This window comes from Amblyomma mixtum, chromosome 7 (genome assembly GCF_055824585.1).
Source record: "Amblyomma mixtum isolate Tamu chromosome 7, ASM5582458v1, whole genome shotgun sequence".
Classification (NCBI taxonomy): domain Eukaryota; kingdom Metazoa; phylum Arthropoda; class Arachnida; order Ixodida; family Ixodidae; genus Amblyomma; species Amblyomma mixtum.
Window position 1 is genome coordinate 21518559 of NC_143018.1, and position 17984 is coordinate 21536542.

At 46.1% G+C, this 17984-nt stretch overlaps 1 protein-coding gene across 1 annotated transcript; it reads left to right on the top strand.

The window, feature by feature from the left end:
• The first annotated feature begins 3572 nt into the window (after positions 1-3572).
• On the top strand, positions 3573-16264 carry LOC149335212 (uncharacterized). Its single transcript, XM_089553766.1, has 3 exons — positions 3573-4301; positions 9369-9546; positions 15502-16264. The coding sequence occupies exons 1-3, from the start codon at positions 4113-4115 to the stop codon at positions 16236-16238; spliced, it is 1104 nt and encodes a 367-aa protein (XP_089409892.1). The 5' UTR covers positions 3573-4112; the 3' UTR covers positions 16239-16264.
• The last annotated feature ends 1720 nt before the right edge of the window (positions 16265-17984 follow it).

A 17984-nucleotide genomic window follows, 5' to 3' on the forward strand; every position in this document is an offset into this window, starting at 1 on the left:
ATACTCATTAACATCAACGTCATAGTTGAGGTTGTTGTTGATAAGTAATTCCCCCTACTGGAAACCTGTCCGACCAGCGATTTTCCTTTTGTGGATTAGGCGCTTCTTGAGGGGTTATAACAGTTCAATAAACTGTCTACCCAAGTCTGGCCTCACATGCGTCATTTAAATTAATGAGCATAGTCTTGGACAACAACATGTGGCTATCGTAAGGCTCACTATGCTCACGCTGACATGAGCATTAAGACCGTGATGGTCGAATTCTAGAGGCCAGTGTTCTGTGCGATGTCAGAGCGCATAAAAGAACCCCAGGGGGTCGAAATTCCCGGAGCCCTTCACTACGGCGTTCCTCATAGCCTGAATTGCTCTGGGACTTTAAACCCCCATCAACCACATGAGCATTGCTTATTTGCACTCCTAGGCAGGGGACAAGTTCCCTCACTTCGGAAACAAACAGACTTGGAAGCAGCCCATCGAAGTATGCTACGCCTACCGACGACAGAGCGCGCCTAATAGACGGGCTCCGAAGATGATCTAGTCATCGCATTTCCACTTAACCCTTTCGGCCCTGGTGGTGTCAATTGACACCATAGCACAAATATTCTGCTCGCGCCACAGTATGAGACGAAAATAATATTCATTTTTAATAGCATAGTTCCTCCGGGACCCCAGTTGCTATCAGCATCGCTTGTCACGCATTTCCATTGAGCTGTTCAAATTTAAGCAGCGCTAACTTTTAGGACGAACACACAGAGGACATGACAGGACGGGCGTTGTCCTGTCCGTCCTGTCATGTCCTCTGTGTGTTCGTCCTAAAAGTTAGCGCTGCTTAAATTTGAAGAAAAGAAAATGCATAACCAACTAGCCCCGCAACGAGTTTTACTAAGCGATCCATTGAGCTGTGCGGTCTAATGAAGAAGCAGCAGCAGCATGGTAGGCATGCGGTACAGAAAATTGTGGTACATCAAATTTCTAGATTTATATCTAACCATTCCTTCTTTTCCGCTCAGATTTTAAATGTTTTGTGAAACACCTATTCTAGCTCACATCCGCGTCTATAATTCTATTGAATGCGTAAGGGCTGCAGTGCAGTAGGTTTTCGACATGGGTGACTTTGAAGTCTCAACGGCTGGTAACGGTGGATATTAAGCGCTGAAAGGTGATCTCCATAGCGGAAGATCTGTTAGTATTGTTGTGGATGCGTCTATACTGATCGGCTCGTTGCACTGAATATACGTCGCGGTCAATAGATTAACTCTTTGATGAACCGGAAAATAGAAATTTTCGCTATCGTAGAAGGTGAATGTGAATGAAGGATCGAATCTGGAAATAATGCGGGTGTCGGCGAACAGCAACCGGAGCAAAGGAACAGTGCGAATGAATGGATACTTGACCTTGTGCTTTTATTTCTTGTTTTCTACTGCTCTCCCCCAACTGTCAGCATCGGCAGTGAGCTGCAAGAAGCGACCAGGGCATTCACTCTGCAGCTCGCTCACCGCCGCCCTTGCAGCAAGCGTAGCGCACCCTCGACGCTGAGAGCAACACAGCGTGTGTGGCTGCTTTTTCTCGGGAACGTGTATCCAATGTGCTCATAAACAGTTTCTGCTTTTGTCCACGGCCGATAGATAGCTACGCCGCATAAGCTATCGATAAGAGGGAATTTCTTGTCGCCTGTACAGAGCATCGTTTGGTCAAGAAGCAGACACAAAAGATTATCTCCCAGTTTGTGAATTCTTGTATAGTAAACACCTGGTTTGAAAACAGGCATAAGCCAGATGCATTGTGCCACGCGCAAGCTGAGAACTAAGACGTGCTGGTCTCCACGCTGAGCTTTACTGAAGCACTTCATGAAGCTCGGTAAAAGAGGGTTCTGCAGATTTGGGGAACACCTTCATCTTCTCCGCAGTAGCCTTTTAGGAAGGTTATGCAAGTTTTGAGCATGTGTGTCGTTTACGTGACGCGCTATCACCTAGAACACACGCCTGTCACCGACAAGAACGAGAAGAAATGGTACAAAACTAACTATTAGAGAGCGGCGTCTTTTGTTGCAACAGCAAGATCCAACTAACCATTAAAAAGTAAAGAATAAAGCTTCTTTAGAGTTCTCCACACTGCAAAACAGCGGTTGTTTTTGTTCACTTCTTTGTTGCGAATTGCGAGAACCAAAACGGTCCCATTCGCATTTTGCACCCTCTGAGCACTGATGCCCTACTTCGACACCATGCCTGTAAATCAGTTAATACCTGCACTACGAGGCTTAATTTTTTAATACGTGGTTATGAGGCCTGATACATTCTAAAAACTCAGAGCAAAAAAATCTGCAAGCAAAATAAAAAAATCCGCGTCTCTTCTCAAGCACAACAACCAAGTATCCTGGCCATCCTCGGTCACTCACGTGGCATTTTGCGCACTGGAGGCGTCATATCAGCCATAAAATACTTGGGAATTTCCAAAGCACACCCCACAACACCACTGCATTGACACCGACATCACTCACTGCAGACTCCAGCAACATTTCGGGTGTTGTAGATGCACGTACTTAGTCCCATTCGACGAACCAACGCAAGAAATTTGTTTTTCTTGCATTACATTAAAAGTCGCACTTTGTTCGTTGTTTTCCCCGCGAGCGACTCAGAGGTACGTTACATTATGTTTTGATTTGCACGCTGTCGGTGTAACCTTAAGAGACGGAGAGATAGCAGCGCCGGTCATAGCAAGCGTTAGTTAAGTGCATTAGCTGTGATTTAAAGGAACAAATACACATCTGCAGAATAGAATGCTCACAACATACAAATAATGGCTTATTTGAGCGGTAGAACGCTAGTAAACGAAAAGCAAATCTGAGGCGGTCAGAGCCCAAAGGATCCAGAGATGGCAAATAACGAGAGTAATGGGAGGTCATTCGAGGTCATTGAGAGATGCCGTTGCCCTGAACTCCGTTCAGGTGATGATGACAGTGTCAATTAAGATCGAGACATTGCAGAACCGAAAGTTTGGAGACGTTGCGGGGGCGTCCAGTGTGAGAAAACTTTTGACTAAAAGAAAGTGCTAGTGAAATCCAGTCGCGAACCCTCAGTGCGAGCAGCTGCGTGTCTGTCCGCCGTTCACTGACTTCCTTTGCTAAGATTGGTTACTGCCATTAGGGTCACCACACGTTGGTCATACAGCAATCCGGATCACCTTGCTTTCGTCACATAACAATGGAAGCTGCCAGTCCACGAAATAGGAACCAAGGAGTGGGCGTTGCTATACCTGCAAAACATATCTATAGCCCCGTGTTACGCAGTCTGCGGTGATCGATGCCCCGGGCCTATGCAAAGAAAAAAATAAACGTTCGTACAGCACTGGGTACAATGCCTGGAACAATACTTTCTCCCAGCTTTCTCAGCGTGCATGTTTTCTGCCCGAACACAATGGCATCCTCTGAAATTGATGCTCATGTCGTAGCGGTCTCTGCACAAGGAAGCCCTTCGGGGCCCTGTGCTCGGGAAGCGTTTCGAACAGCTGCAGCGAAAGAAACAAATTAAAAATTTCGAATTTTTCTTTCTTTATGTGCTGGGCTTCGTGCGCGCAGCAAGGCGAATGGCATGTGGAAAGGCTTGCAGTTTTGATAGCCTTCCGTCGGACGGTCTCCCAGTAAATCGAGCGTGGAGCTGCTCGAGCTGACGGAATGACGACCACAGCTGGACGATGACAATACGCATCGGAGGCGCCCACTCGGACTTCCTTTGTCTTCGAAAACTCTGCGTCCGTTGCTTCAAGGGTGACGCCAGTTGGGAGAGCGGTGCCGGACGCAAAGGCGGCTACGTCAGGATCAGGGTCTTCATCCGGCTGAACGACGGGATGCAGTCGTCCACTAAACAGCGGCCGATGCCTTGACGGTGTCGCCTGTGTAATGTGTCGGTAACAACGTCAGCCTGTGTAACTCTACTGAACTTCAGGCACGACACAACCACCAGCTAGGTGTCAAGGTGTCGCGAAGACATTTGTCTGACGTCACCATCTTGCCACCATAGCTTGAGTCACGAACGGTATACTCGCTCGGACGTCTCCGCATCGAGGCCTCCTCTTCACGTGCATCCAATTTATGAACGTGCGATTATCAAGAAGCCATGTTGCTTCGACTGTTGTTAGTGATAGTTGCTTCCGCTGTGTGGGCGACGGAGACAGAGACAGAGGCGGAGACGGAGACGGAGAAGGATTATAATTATTTTCCCGCGTGGTTGATTGAGTCAACCAAGGAACCCCATGAAATTGACACCAGTATCATAAGCTCCCGAAAGCCACGCATCACCGGCAAAGTGAGTACGCACAGGTGTGCTTGTCTTGTATCGGCCGCGGCGGCTGCGGGCTGCGCAAATGCGTCGTGTCACAAGTTCCCGCTCACATATGTGTCTTGCTTTCCCGGTGGTTTTTTAGCCAAATCAATTAAATATGTTTCATACGTTGACATAACACGATTTTTGATGTTCTCCTTGGCTAGAAGTTGTGAAGGCGGCTTGGCTAAGGTTCAGGAGTCATTAAACAAGACAGGGGTGGACGTATATTTACAAGGTGAAAAACAAAAAAAAAAGAGCATTGAATAAGTAACTATGAGAGCCCGTATTCATTGTGAATAATACAAGCGCTGCAAACACAGACACAAAGGGGGAACACGCTTGTGTTATTCATAACGAGTGTTTACCAGCTTTCTCAGTTATCTGCCTTGGAGCACATATTCTCATTGCAAAAATTTTAGCCCAACATGCAAGCATATCAATAAATTCAAAAATATCGCATGATTAAGAAGTGCACAGCTTAAATAAATCTTTAACTTTGAAGCAATTATGTGTTTGCGTCTAGCATCGTTTTCGATAAACTGAAATTACAGTAGATTGACTCACCTAATACAAGTAAATTAATCATTTAATATTTGCCTTAAGGTCAATAAATTTTCTCGTTCACAAAATATTGCAAGTGTTCCTCTTGATCTCACCTGCTAGTCTTTGTATTTTGTCGACCTGGTTCTAAAAGATATCATAACGCATTCTTATTTGGTGAGCATATCCGATTCAGTACGGGTGTTGCTGTTCTGTTAGAATAAATCATTCTTTTTTTGTTTAACACCTTTAGAAATCACCATGGAATGGATGCGTTTGTTTCTGCTATTTTTTTAATACACGTGGGTATTTCTTTACTGTTCTTTACTGTTACGGTATTTCTTTACCAAGGAAGCACTAAGTACGTCACTGCACTCTCGCCAGCCGTCGTAAGCACTTTAACTGGGCTACGAGTGTGGTCTGTGGACATGGGCAGATAATCTGGCATCGCCCATGTTTGCTTCAAAAGTGTTGACTGAAATGAAAGCGAAACTCCTGTAATTACTCTTCAAAATAAGACTGACAACCGCTTTTCAGGATCATATCTTTCGGCAAGCCTAAAGGGATGTCCTGCCGTTTGACCTGTTCGCGTCATATATTTATACGCAAATTTATTTATTCAATATCAACCTGCATAGGAAGATTTCTACAACCCTTGAGCCATGATACTGCTTCTTCAGCAGGTCTCTGCTGATTAACCAAAGTGCTTGTGCAGTGTCACCCACGTTTTAATCGGTAATGAAGTTTCGCTCATGTGAAAATGTGATAATATTTTGATCAGCACTCGGTTTCCTGGGTGGCATACTATTATTTGACGAAGTGGTGGTCACTGAGCCGGGTCAGATATCAACCAGCGTCCTCAGCCTTCGCCGGTGTCCAGTTGATAGTAAATGACCAAAGATTATTACAAACAGAAGTAAACGCCATTTACGAACCTCTATGTGAGTATAAGATGAAAACAATTACTTCTGACTGAAATACATTCAGGGCTTACAAAGGACTATAACGTGCGCCTCGATGAAAAAGGCAAATAAATGCGCATCGGTAAGGTCCAAAGCGGCGGCTGATTGTCAGTTTGGCCAGGGATTGCCAGGTCCTCATTTAGCTTAAACAGGTTTTAGGAAAGAAAGATAAAGCTTCCACACGTGTGTGGTTGATATCTCAGATTAAGTAGGACTCACACGACGGACGGTGCCGCGTCGACAGTAGCGATCGTGTGTTAAACCTTAAATGACTGAAATAGAGAAGACAGGAAGAAGGGGGTTCTTAACTAAACAAAACCAAACTGAACAATTGTCGAGGGGGATCCTTCGTCCGCTAGTCTCGCGGCTGAGGCTCCCCTCGATCCTTGTTCATTTTGTGTTGCGTTATCAAAAAATTGTTAGAAATTTTATGATGAGAAACGTTGAGGCAAGGCAGATAGCCCCAGTGTATATTTATGCAGCACCGAGACCGAATGGCGAGAGAAAAGACCCTGTCGTCCCGATGGCACTGCGCACCGTCCAATTCCGGGAATGAATAGAAACTGCAGCCCGTCAGCTGCGTAAGCGAACACAAAAGCTGCCGCGGAGAAAAAAATTACAGCGCTGGCCGAGAAAATATTCCATGCTTTACGACCATTCTTTTCTGCCAAGGTATACCGAGGTGTGTGCGACAGCCACTGTGGCTTCGATGGTTAGAGAAGCAACCTGAGAAAATGCGCCTCCCAATGTTTCACTCCTCCTGAAACTTGGTAGGACGTGCTTTGAAAACGAGTGACGTGGGGTGGGGCACTGTTGTGTTACGTCGTGAGCCGTCAGGGATGCGCACGTATTTTTGACTCAGCTTGAAATCGGCGATCGCGCTAAAAGGCTATTTAGTGCTATAGCATTAGGACGGCCACGAAGGCAAACACTGTCCGGTGTTGGCGGCGTCGGCGTCTATTTGAAACCTCCTCCACCCCGGTGGTGTTTAGAGGGATCTGCCTCTCTTCATCTGCCCCCTGTCAACTGTCCCTCTCTGCCCCTGACTCCCTCTCTCTCGCTCCTCTCCACTTCTAGGGGAGAGAAGGGAGAGGGCAGACGAAGAATGCCCGTGGTACTGCCTAAGAAGCAAATGGCGCAGACAACAGCAGGCATACGTGCGAAAAATATACAGCCTCCCGATCAACTATCGGTACAGAAATGATGCTTGCGAGAGCTATTCCTACCCGCATTGCTCGGTAAGAGCAACCTAGGTCTCACAAACCCTACCGGTGGCTGCGTCTGAAGCGCCACCTACCTCTACAGTGGCGAATCGCTTGACCGCAGAGCTATTTCGTCTGTAGCGGTGGGAGAACAAGCCGCGATCTAACAATGTGCCACATTTTGCGTAGTTGCCTGGTCAGAATCGCAATAGAATCAGAATTGGAATAGATCGGCGAGTGAAAGAAGGTTGCCGTCTCATTTCCTCCGCATCAATGCAGTTGATCGCACGTAAATTTCTTTCACTACTGGGGCAATAAACAATGCAGCCCGTATGTCATACAAGTTTTGCACAAGTTCCCGAACGCCCTTCACCTCTCAGTGGGCTGTTGCCGCTTAAGCTTAATGAAGTCAAGTGTGCAGCCCTCCTCAAGCGCAACAGGGTTGTTCTGCTTTCATGGGCGACTGCTGTCCAAGGGACTATATAGGTTGGAAACATTTAGAAAACACCGCACCCTGAATAAGCCCTTCTACCAGCAGGTGAGCGACACATTCTGGACTGCATTTTGCTGTAAACGGAACCCATCATCATCGTCATCAGCCTGACTACGCCCACTGCAGGGCAAAGGCCTCTACCATGTCTCTCCGATTAACCCCCTATTTTGCGAGCTGTGGCCACCGTATCCCCGCAAACTTCTTAATCCCATCCGCCCACCTAACTTTCTGCCACCCCCTGCTACGCTCGCCTTCTCATGGAATCAAGGAAACCAGAGGTGCTCATTTTTTTCCCCCAACAACTAAAGCTTCCCTGTCGTCATTGGGTAGCGGGGAGGCGCGATGAAATATGGAGTAAGACGCTCCGAGTTCCATTTCAGAATAGGAGATTGTGCGTCAGAAAGAGGTTACTATGCCATTGTGCGCCATCAGCTACATCTAGGAATATATAGCGTGCTAAATGCTCAGAAATACTGTATCTAGAGACTCAATCAAGTTCGACGCACTATAAGCACGTGCAAATACTTACAGCACATACCTAAAGCGCATACTTGCAATAAGTTCCCTACAAATGTGGTTTAGTGCTTGGTGGTCACCTCTTTCTGAAGTACATTAAATTGTGTATAAACATGCAGAAATGTGCTTCAGAATGTCCAAACGGACTATTTATTGGTCTTTTGTTTTCTACGTGCTCTAAACATTATTTCTACGCCAGCGTTCCTTCGAGTTAGTGTAAGTTGTACTGCCGAATAGCGCCTTACTGCGTGACACCCACTCCTGCAGAAGGCTTTGCGCACAGGCTCGCAACTATGAGTTTACTGGTAATTATGCCTGTGTTTTTTTTCTTTCGGAAGATCTCAGCTATAGCCAAAGAACGAGCGGCGTATTATATATATACTCAACAGTACAATTAAGCGAAATGCTAGCTCTGCTTCCAAAAACGAGGCGCTAAAGCATAAAGAAGGATGAAAAGGGCCCCATCACACCGAACACAGATATGCCTCTTTAAAGAATGAAACAGCGAAACTAAAAGAGAGACCAGTTTCGCTCTTTCGTTCTGTCAAGATGCGATGCCAACTCGCCCGCTATGCTGTGTTGCTACAGATTAATTTATTAGTATTATTATTATTTGCTAATTAACAGTTCATAATTGCACAACGATAAACAAGAACTCCAGAGTGGGCAGGTAACGCTGCGTGGCTAGGAAGAACATAAGACCCATTTTGGAAGGAGCTGATTAGAGAGAAAGATTCCATTTCCGCAATGTATTCCTTGATCTTCCACCGTCGAAGAACGGGAGGAAACCGGTTCCTATAAACAGAATTTTGCATACATACGTCCTTGGTGCTCGCAGACAACACAGTAGGGTTTAGTAGGAAACATCTAGGAGACAGTTAGGCTTTCGCTGCGTTTATTAAGGCGAAAGCCTTTAATGCCTCATGCTGTCGTTAGCAATCCGTGTCGGCAGCCGTGTCTGCGCCCGTGTCGGCAGCCGTGTTGACAGCCGTGTCGGCATTTCGACAGATGTGTCCGCGTTTTGACGGGTGTCCACCGAGATATGTGAATTACTGCTTAATTTCCTTTCCTCAAATACAATTAGTGCTGAGTGAGTAATTAGTAATTTGTCATTACTTCGTCATCAATTATGTGTGACGTCATCCAGTGGTAACGTCACCTGTGTGTCACATAGGCAAAGTGGTGCCGAAAACGCTTTCGCCTCTACGCACTTTAGACAGTCGAAGTGCCGCTGAATTTTTTAGTGTACCAGCTGGCGATCTTTGCCGAGACCGAGTGAAACTTAGTAGATTAGAACGTGAAATAGGCAAGTAACGCTGCGTCTTTCCTCCACCAGGTGAAAGGCGGCACCATCTGCCTCAACACGGACGAGTGTGGCCGCGGCAAGTGCTGCCTGCGTCGATCGAAGAGTCCCCGACGTCGGTGCCGACGGCTGCAGCGGGCTGGCGAGCGCTGTACCGAAGAGCAGATGATGGGCGGATACTACTACGGCTTCTGCCCCTGCAACAGGCGCTGTAAGCGGCCTTCCTCTGTGCCCTTTCTGACTTTAGCGAAGCCGCACGTTCCAACCCGCCATTTAAGCCGCTGCCACGGCTTAACTTTCCTGAATGGCTTCCGCTGCTACGCCTGGAATTCTTTGTGGCTATTGTACAGAGGAGTTCCGTTCAGCTTCCTTTCAAAACGGCTCGCTTGCCGTGATAGATGGTTGCGAAAATACGGGGCTCTGTGACAGTGCCATAGTGAGCTCTGATAATATGACTCCGTGCATGGTATAGCTATCGACCTCACCACGATGGTCCTTTTACGATCATCTAAAATACGAATGGTCCAACTTTCCAAAAGCACACAAACAAGATGTTCTACCTTTCTTAATTAAGGAGATCCCTGATTCTCCCGTATATTTTCCCGCTCTCTTGACCCTTAAAGGGCAACTGAAACGGTTTTAGAATTCGATGAGTGGAAGGTGGCCGAATGTGCAAAATGTGCAGGTAAAGCCTGCGAAATCGTTTTGCTCTAGCATTTGAAATGGTGGCGTGATCGCCGAATAAAGTCGTCGTCGGCGTTCAGGCTTCTCTGAAGTGCACAGCGACGGGCAGAGGCCCCGATAATGACGACTTGTATGACGTCATTTCCAGTGTTTACAGCGAAGAAACGGTTATTCCATGGAAGAAGACCGATGCCATCGAAGGTGAAGCTCACGATGCGTTGTTTCGCGCCATCTGACGACACACAGCAGCATTCAGGCGTAAGCAGCGGACATCTGAAATTTCGCCAACAATGACGTCCCTGCCGAGTTTCCCCGCACTCCTCCAAGTAGTGAGGAGAAGCCTAAAAATCGACGCGGTTTTAATCGACGATTATGTCACCATTTTAAATGCTAGTGCAAAAATACTTTTCGTGCTTTATCTAAAAGCTTGATATATTCGAATTCTTGAATAACCTCAAATTCTCAAAAAATCGTTTCAGCTTCCCTTTAACGCGATTGGAAATGTGGCTGATTTGACCGCTTCGACCACGTGCCGATGAGTCTCTCAACAAGACGCGGGACCCAAAACACACCTGAAATGTTCAGGGACAGCCGCTGGGGTCGACGTTCGCCACCTGCCTTGGCGCACATCCACGGGAGGTGGCGAACATGAGGATGGACGCCATTGTGCAGGGACAATAACCTCCAGTAGCAGGCTACTAAAAGAAGTTTGACTCATGGTCTCCAGGGAGGAAGACCTCTTGAGGTGGATGACTGAGAACAATAACCGCTGGAACCTGCTTAGGCTGTTACACAACAATAGGCTCGATGACTTCCCTAGTGTAACAAGTCGGCAACAACATTTGCGCATGGCAAACCTTCGAATAAAAGAAAGGTTTCTCGAGCGGTCAGGTATTAGCACATTCTAGAGCTAGTCCTAAAAGCAATATGAGTTTCTGTAAACGTCTAAAAAGATTCAAGGCGCGGCTGGCAGAGAGGGGGAGGGAATACTGAGGATTCCAAAAAAAATACAAAAGCTGCGCTGTTAGTGAAAAGAAAGCCGCACTACATGAATCACAAGCGGAAATAGTGGCCTTTGAACTTTCACAAAGGCTGCGCTTAGTCGCTTCATTATTTTCTCTTTACATTCTAAAGCTGAGCTCGGACCCACAGCAATATCAATTTTTCTTGCCGTTCTGAGTTGGGATACACCTTCACCTCATTTCGCCTAATTAAGACTTGCGTGGCCGTAGCTAGAATGGCACTTCTATACAACAACTGCCACCTGTGGTGTTATTGTTCAGGACATCGCATCCTTCTGTGCACAACAGGATCTTATATTATTGTACAGGACAGCCCATCAAGTTCTGCACAAGAGAAACTAATGTTAGTATTGCGTAGAACAGAGCATCACACTGTGCACAAGAGGAACAACTGATATTATTGTGTAGGATAGCGCATCCTGATGTGCACAACTGGGAAAACTGACATCATTGTGCAGGACACTGCATCCAGCTGCGCAACACTGGGAAAACCGATATTACTGTGGATGACAGCACATCCTGCTCTGTACAAGTTTAAAAAGAACTTATATAATAGTGCAGGACAGAGAATCGTGCTCTGTACAAGTGCCATAACTTTTATTATTGTGCAAGACAGTGCATTCTGCTGTGCACCGGTGCAAAAACTTGTATTATTGCGCAGGACAGCGCAACCAGCTGTGCGCCCGTGTAACAACTGCTGGTTTGGTTTGGTTTTATGGGGTTTAACGTCCCAAAGCGACTAAGGCTATGAGAGACGCCGTAGTGGAGGGCTCCGGAAATTTCGACCACCTGGGGTTCTAAAACTGTGCAGAACAACGCATCGTGATGTACGCGACAAGAACAACTGATATCTTTGTTCAGCACAGCGCATCAGCAGTGCACAAGTGGAACCAATGTTATTATTGTGCAGGACAGAGCATCCTACTGGACACAGGCATCGCAGTGGCAGTGCAGTGTGCCGGCGCTGCAGTCTTTTGTTCCCCTCGTTTCATCCAGCTGTTGTGCACTGAAGCGAGAAATTTGCTTGCTCTTCCGAGCATCGCCTGCTGTAGTCCTAAGGCACCGCTGAGCTCGAACAGCAGTGCTTTTTTTTTTTTCGGAACGAATTCGTGGCTCACAAAGAGAAATTGAGCAACGCTAAACGTGCGGCTGCATTCGTGCGCGAGAGAAAGGGCACTGCCTTTATCTCACCGCATATCACGGGGGGTTTCCCTTAACGTAAGAAGGAAAATAGAAGCATTCCTTTAGGCTATTCAAGTGTTCGTTGACTGCGTTGACTACCAGAGGATGTCGTGCAGTAAACCAACGCACGCAAACTCAGCGTCGATAATATTCGAGCCACAGAAGTGAGACAAAACCTCACTTCAAGGACAGCCAAAGTATGGAGGCCGAAATGCATTCGTAAAACAACCAGTTTGTAGGAATACTTCAGCGCATCCTTCCCTTTTACGGGTCGCGCCAAGATCTCGAGAAGAATGAAGGGTTTTCGAGAATTCCTGGGCCACATACTTCTGTAGTCGACTGTTCATACAGCCTCTATGTTTCTGTTTTGCCCTTTGTGATTTTTTTTCTAAAGCGCTAGGCGTATTGAATTCAAGATCTACACCAGCTTTGTTTGTCAAAACAACCCTGCCATTCAGGCCTACAATCCTTTATCTATATTTGGAGGTGGTGGTGGTGTGACATTTTTATTCGAACACCCTTTTTATTAGGCGTTCAGTACATCCTGGGCCAAGGCGACGAGGGCACGTTGCAGCCTCAGATCCAGGGAGGCGAGCCAGATGGGCCACGGTGGGGGTGGCGGGAAAGGATAGGCGGGGGACTGGAAGGCTGCGTGGCGCTGTGTAAGGCAGTGTTCTATGTCTGCATATGTGTGTGGACAGTTTGGGCACTGAGGTGTGGGAGTGTACCGGTATAGGTAAAGTTTGGCTGGCGTATGTAGGTATCTCTGAACTTCCTTGCTCGCCATGGAGTCTTCTTCCTCCTCCTTTTGGCATGTTCCTGGACTCCGGCAAACTTTCCACGCATAAAATGCCTCCACACAGCAAATGAGATGAACGCTTGAACCTCCCTGATGACACAGTCGTACGCATGCGCGAAATGAATGTGCCCGGCTACGATCATCAAGGCACTTAAAGGGGCTGCGAAACACTGCTTGGGGGGATACCGGCTATACTTAAGGTGGATTCTTTGTCACACAGATGCTGACTCAAAAAGAATCACAGGAATCGATGCACAGGAACGGGAGTTATTCAATGAAGAAATTTCAAAATACAAGCAAACAAAACGCTGCCCTCAACTCGATTTTGGCGGGGCTTCCCACTCCTATTTCGCTCTCCCAATGACGGCACCTGGCGCAACCAATCAAAACAGCCTGCCAGAGCACGTCGCGGAAGTTTGCATTCCATGGCTACCTGCTCTCTGTAACTCGTTCTTGCTGAGACTGGCAGCGTCGCTTACATGCCAGAGCCCCTGGTGGTGTATTTTTATTTTACTTGCTTTGCAGGGCTTTTATCTAAGACAAACAAGTTGTTTTTGTTGATATAATATAAAGCACCGATAGGTGACAAAATGTGTCTCTATTTATTCACACAATTTGCAGTATATTTACTGTTTGTCAATCATCAAGCTCGCGCCAGGTGATGTCATATCCGCTGCTAAAACCCGCCACTGTGTGGGGACACCATCAGAGCCATGAATTTGTTTTTGGGAGGACATTAAAATATTAAAAAATTGAATATACGCGGTATTACCGCCGCTAATAGCACCATTGTAATTCACTGTATGCGATCAACAGGCAAAACAGTCAACTAAGATTGTGTTTCTGGGCCCCTTTAAGGGCTTTGCTTTCTACTAAAATGAGCTTGTTTGGCTTGCCTTCGTCTACAAGGGGATAGTAATAAGATTACTGCGGTGTTGTAGGGATGCACGAAATTTACTCGTTCTCGCTTCATTCTACCCTTATAAAAATGACCTGTGACTGCTTATAGACTATTTATATACGCTCTTGCCTTCCTATAGATACTTCCTCATGTCTATTCATAGTTTATACACTGTCTATAGAAAGAAGTTTAAAAGTGTATGACTATATATCTATAGACTGTCTTTATACTGTGTAAAGGATTTGTATTGCCAATATACTAGTGTACAGAATTTTTGTACTGCAATTGTAAAAACTTGTAATATAGTCAGTTGCAAAGAAACTTTAAGTGTACCTTTTGGAAAACCAGAAAATATGAACAAACTCTTTTGCGCAGCTGCCACCACGTGCCGAAAGCATTCGGACTTTCAAAATTACCACAGCAATTTTAATTTTCTTGAGTTGATTCTCTAGGGAACTAGTCGATGCAAGCGCATAGACTATTTTTCTTTAGATTTTGCAACATACACAGAAAGAATACGCGCGACATCACACCACACGTTTTTCTCTAAAAACTAAACTTAGAAACCTACAATAAAAAAAACTAAACAATAACATTAATAACTATATTTGGCCTACCGCCAATTAATGATTTCTCTGCAAGAAAAAAATTTGAATATGTTCCCAGTGAGTTACGTAACACTTTTGTCCGCAGCGTACAGATGAAGTTAGTGTTTAATGTGCAGGAAAACTGGACATGAAGGCTATTGGTAAATGTGCTGTTATACGCTGCAACTAGATCGGTAGATTATGCAAACGTAAGAAAGAACTTCATTGTAGCGCGGCAGTAAGCGGTGAGGATATACCGTGGCAGAGTCAGCAAGATCACCTGATCCGAGGGTTGCCAAGGTCACCACCTGGTCCCAACCATACGCTGATCTGGGACATTCGTTTTTGTTATGCCTTGTTGCTATGTAAACACAAGAACTGTAATGGTCGAATCCTAGTGCACAGCAGCTTATGCGTCCTGATGCGCGTAGAAGCTAAGCTAATCAAAACGCTCCAGCGGTTGCCCGCCTAATAACTTGTGGGCGGATATTTCTCTGCCTTTTAGTTGACCTTTCAATAAAATGCAAAACAGCAGCTAAAGGTTTGCAGCTATTCTTCCGCCAAAATTTAACGATTTAGTGCAATAATATTATAACATTTAGTGTGAAACGAAGAGAAGGGTAGAAATAAGCGGTGTTATCGTTTGTTTTTTCGCTCTTCCTTAACTTTTCCATGCACATTTCATCGCCAAAACCATGTACTTACCATTTGGGGATTGGCTTATCAATGCCTCCTATTTTCACGTCTTAAATGTTGCCCGTTAACATGTTCCTCGTTCTTACGGTCCTTCCTCTCTTGCTGAGACTTCCATATTTTTACGGTTGGTTTTGAAGAGTACGAGTCCGTTAGTCCGTTTGCTGAAGTGGAAGGAAAAACTAGGACACGACTGAGGCCTTGCACTTTCTTGCTTCTGGTGGCCGTCGAACTTTTCGCTATTTCCTTTCGCATCATTATGCGTTATTAAAGCTGCCATTTTTTTTCTATCTTGCAGCCGTTTGCAAGTACGTCAACGGTACCCAGATGTGCGTCAAGAAGAAGCAGCGGCCACAGAAGCCGGTGCCTCTGCCGACAGTTCCCCCGGAAACCAACGCAACTCAGCAAGAAATGCAAGAAAGCCAGGAGAGCGAGGAGGTCCAGAAGCCAAAGATCCCGTCGAGGAAACCAGCTTTTAACCTCACCGGTAATCATTTCCCGAATATTCCTGATTTCCTCACGCACCATTTGAAGCCCACGGTTGCCCCAGTTCCTCTTCCGGAAACACCTTTGTCTGTGCCAACTGAAGTGGTGGGCCAAACACCGTCAATACCTACAGCGCCAGTCCAAGGCGGAGAGCAGGAGATTCCTGGTGGCACACCTATACCTCAACTGCCAAATGGTTTTACACTAATTCCCCTTCAGGATGAGGACGTGGGGGGACTTCCGGGGACAGCTGGTGTACCTAGGCTGCCGCCACCCCCTGTGGCGGGTCCTCAAGAACCTTCAGTCGGCGAGGAACAACAAGGACTACCGGGGGAAGGAGATGTGCCCCAGCTACCACCACCTCCACCACTGGACGATGTCGAAAAGAACGGGCAACCCTTGCAGAGAACTTCGCGGTCAGCACCACCACCACCCGATGCCCTCTTGGAAGAACAGTCGCAGGTTGCTATGCCACCTATCGCAAGCGCTGTTGGCGGTCCTCCTTTCAATTTCGACGCCCTCGATGGAAATCAGCAGCGAATCCTTTAGGACATATAAAGAAAATGACACTTGTTCCCGGCGTTGATTAGGCTTGACTATTTTTTGAAGTCAGATATACGTCTGTTTTACGGCTGAAAAATATATTCCTACTCCAATTTGGCATCAATCGATGCGCTCTTGCAACATTGTAAAAAAATGTTTCGCCTGCACAGACGTCGGCATTGGGCGTTGATTTCAATTCCCAACTTAAGCTCTGTGCACTGTGATGGCCGCAGGGACTAAGGACTTACTTGAAGATACAGCAACAAATCCAACAGAACAACAGTATTTCTCATGCAATAAACAGACGTACCAAGACAGTATAAACAAATGCATGTGAGAAGCCATGTAACTTTACATAAAATATAAATATACAACGAGCCCCTTTCTACCCTTCCCTTGTCTGCTTACATAGTTGTACTATATGTTTTCACCAGCTGCCACCATCTTCGAATACGAGTTTGACAGATACCCATGTCGACGGGTTGATACGTGACGAAAATAGAAAAGCACCGACCAATGACGTTTCGGCCCTTACGGGAGCTCCTGCGGCGGAGCCGAAGCGTCACTTTATTTGTCTTTTAGTCAACACCTTTTTATTTGCCGCCATACCAACATCTGTTTTGGCTACTTTGGAAGTACAAAACCTAGAAAGCAAATTTTCTCCTCAGTGGACACAATTACTGTCGCTAAAGTATGGCCTATTATAGCAGCAGTATATTTTTTCTGTACCATAAGTTTTAATGTAAATTTCAAGCCGGCTTCGATAAACAATGAACGTGTTACATCGCATGCTCGTGAGGCTGTGGCATGCTTATTTGTCTTCACATATTGCCGATGTACGGCAGGTGAAACAACTAAACAGCACCAAGTTCACATCCGCACCTCATAAAACAGTGTTTCTAGACACCGTATCTTAGCCGCCTGCCCTTCCTAAATTTGTTAAAAATGGTTTTAGGCCTTAAGTGCCAGTTTTTTTTTTTGCTGACCAACGCTAGGGAACATAGTATGAACACATTCGCGTGCAAACCGCAGACTCACCTGGAACTCGCCTGAATAAAATGCAGAGGTTCCTATGAGCAACCGGAGGTAATCAATTTCTACATCTGTTGCACCCTGTATTTTCTTTACAACACTCTAGAGCACAGAGTTCGTTAATATTAAATACAGATGCACTCCAGCGCTTGTCAGTAAAATATTTCACCAGCAAGCTTCTCTTGCAGTGGCATTGTTGAAACCATCCTCGCTGCACTGTCATGGAGAAAAGTGGCTATTTCTAGATAGAAACGAAATAGATACTTGTTGGAGAAGCGATGACCAGTACGACAAACGCCATTACCCGCAACAAAACGACGATTATTTCTTGAAGTAAGAAGCTAGAACTACCGCTACTTGACAGCAGAAATATGAACAATATTGACCAGTACGTATATTCCGAACTCCGGTGAGCTGCTGAAGTGTGGCTCACCTTTCAGGAACACTGAAATGCTTCGTTCAAGTGTCTCATGTCGGAGGCGTGGTATTGGCAAGGAGACTTGGAGTTCAAGTCATGTCTGTATGTTAATCACGTGGCTGCTCGGAGATTGCAGAATGCAGGCGCCATGTAATAACGCCATAGCGCCAGGATTTGGTTTAGACATCTTGATGTTATCGGGATTAAAAAATGACTGAGGCTTAGCTAAGGTTAAGCCTAGTCAGATGCGAAGCATATTGATGGCTAGGCTTGGTAATACATGGCTTTCCTTGGTTGAACAC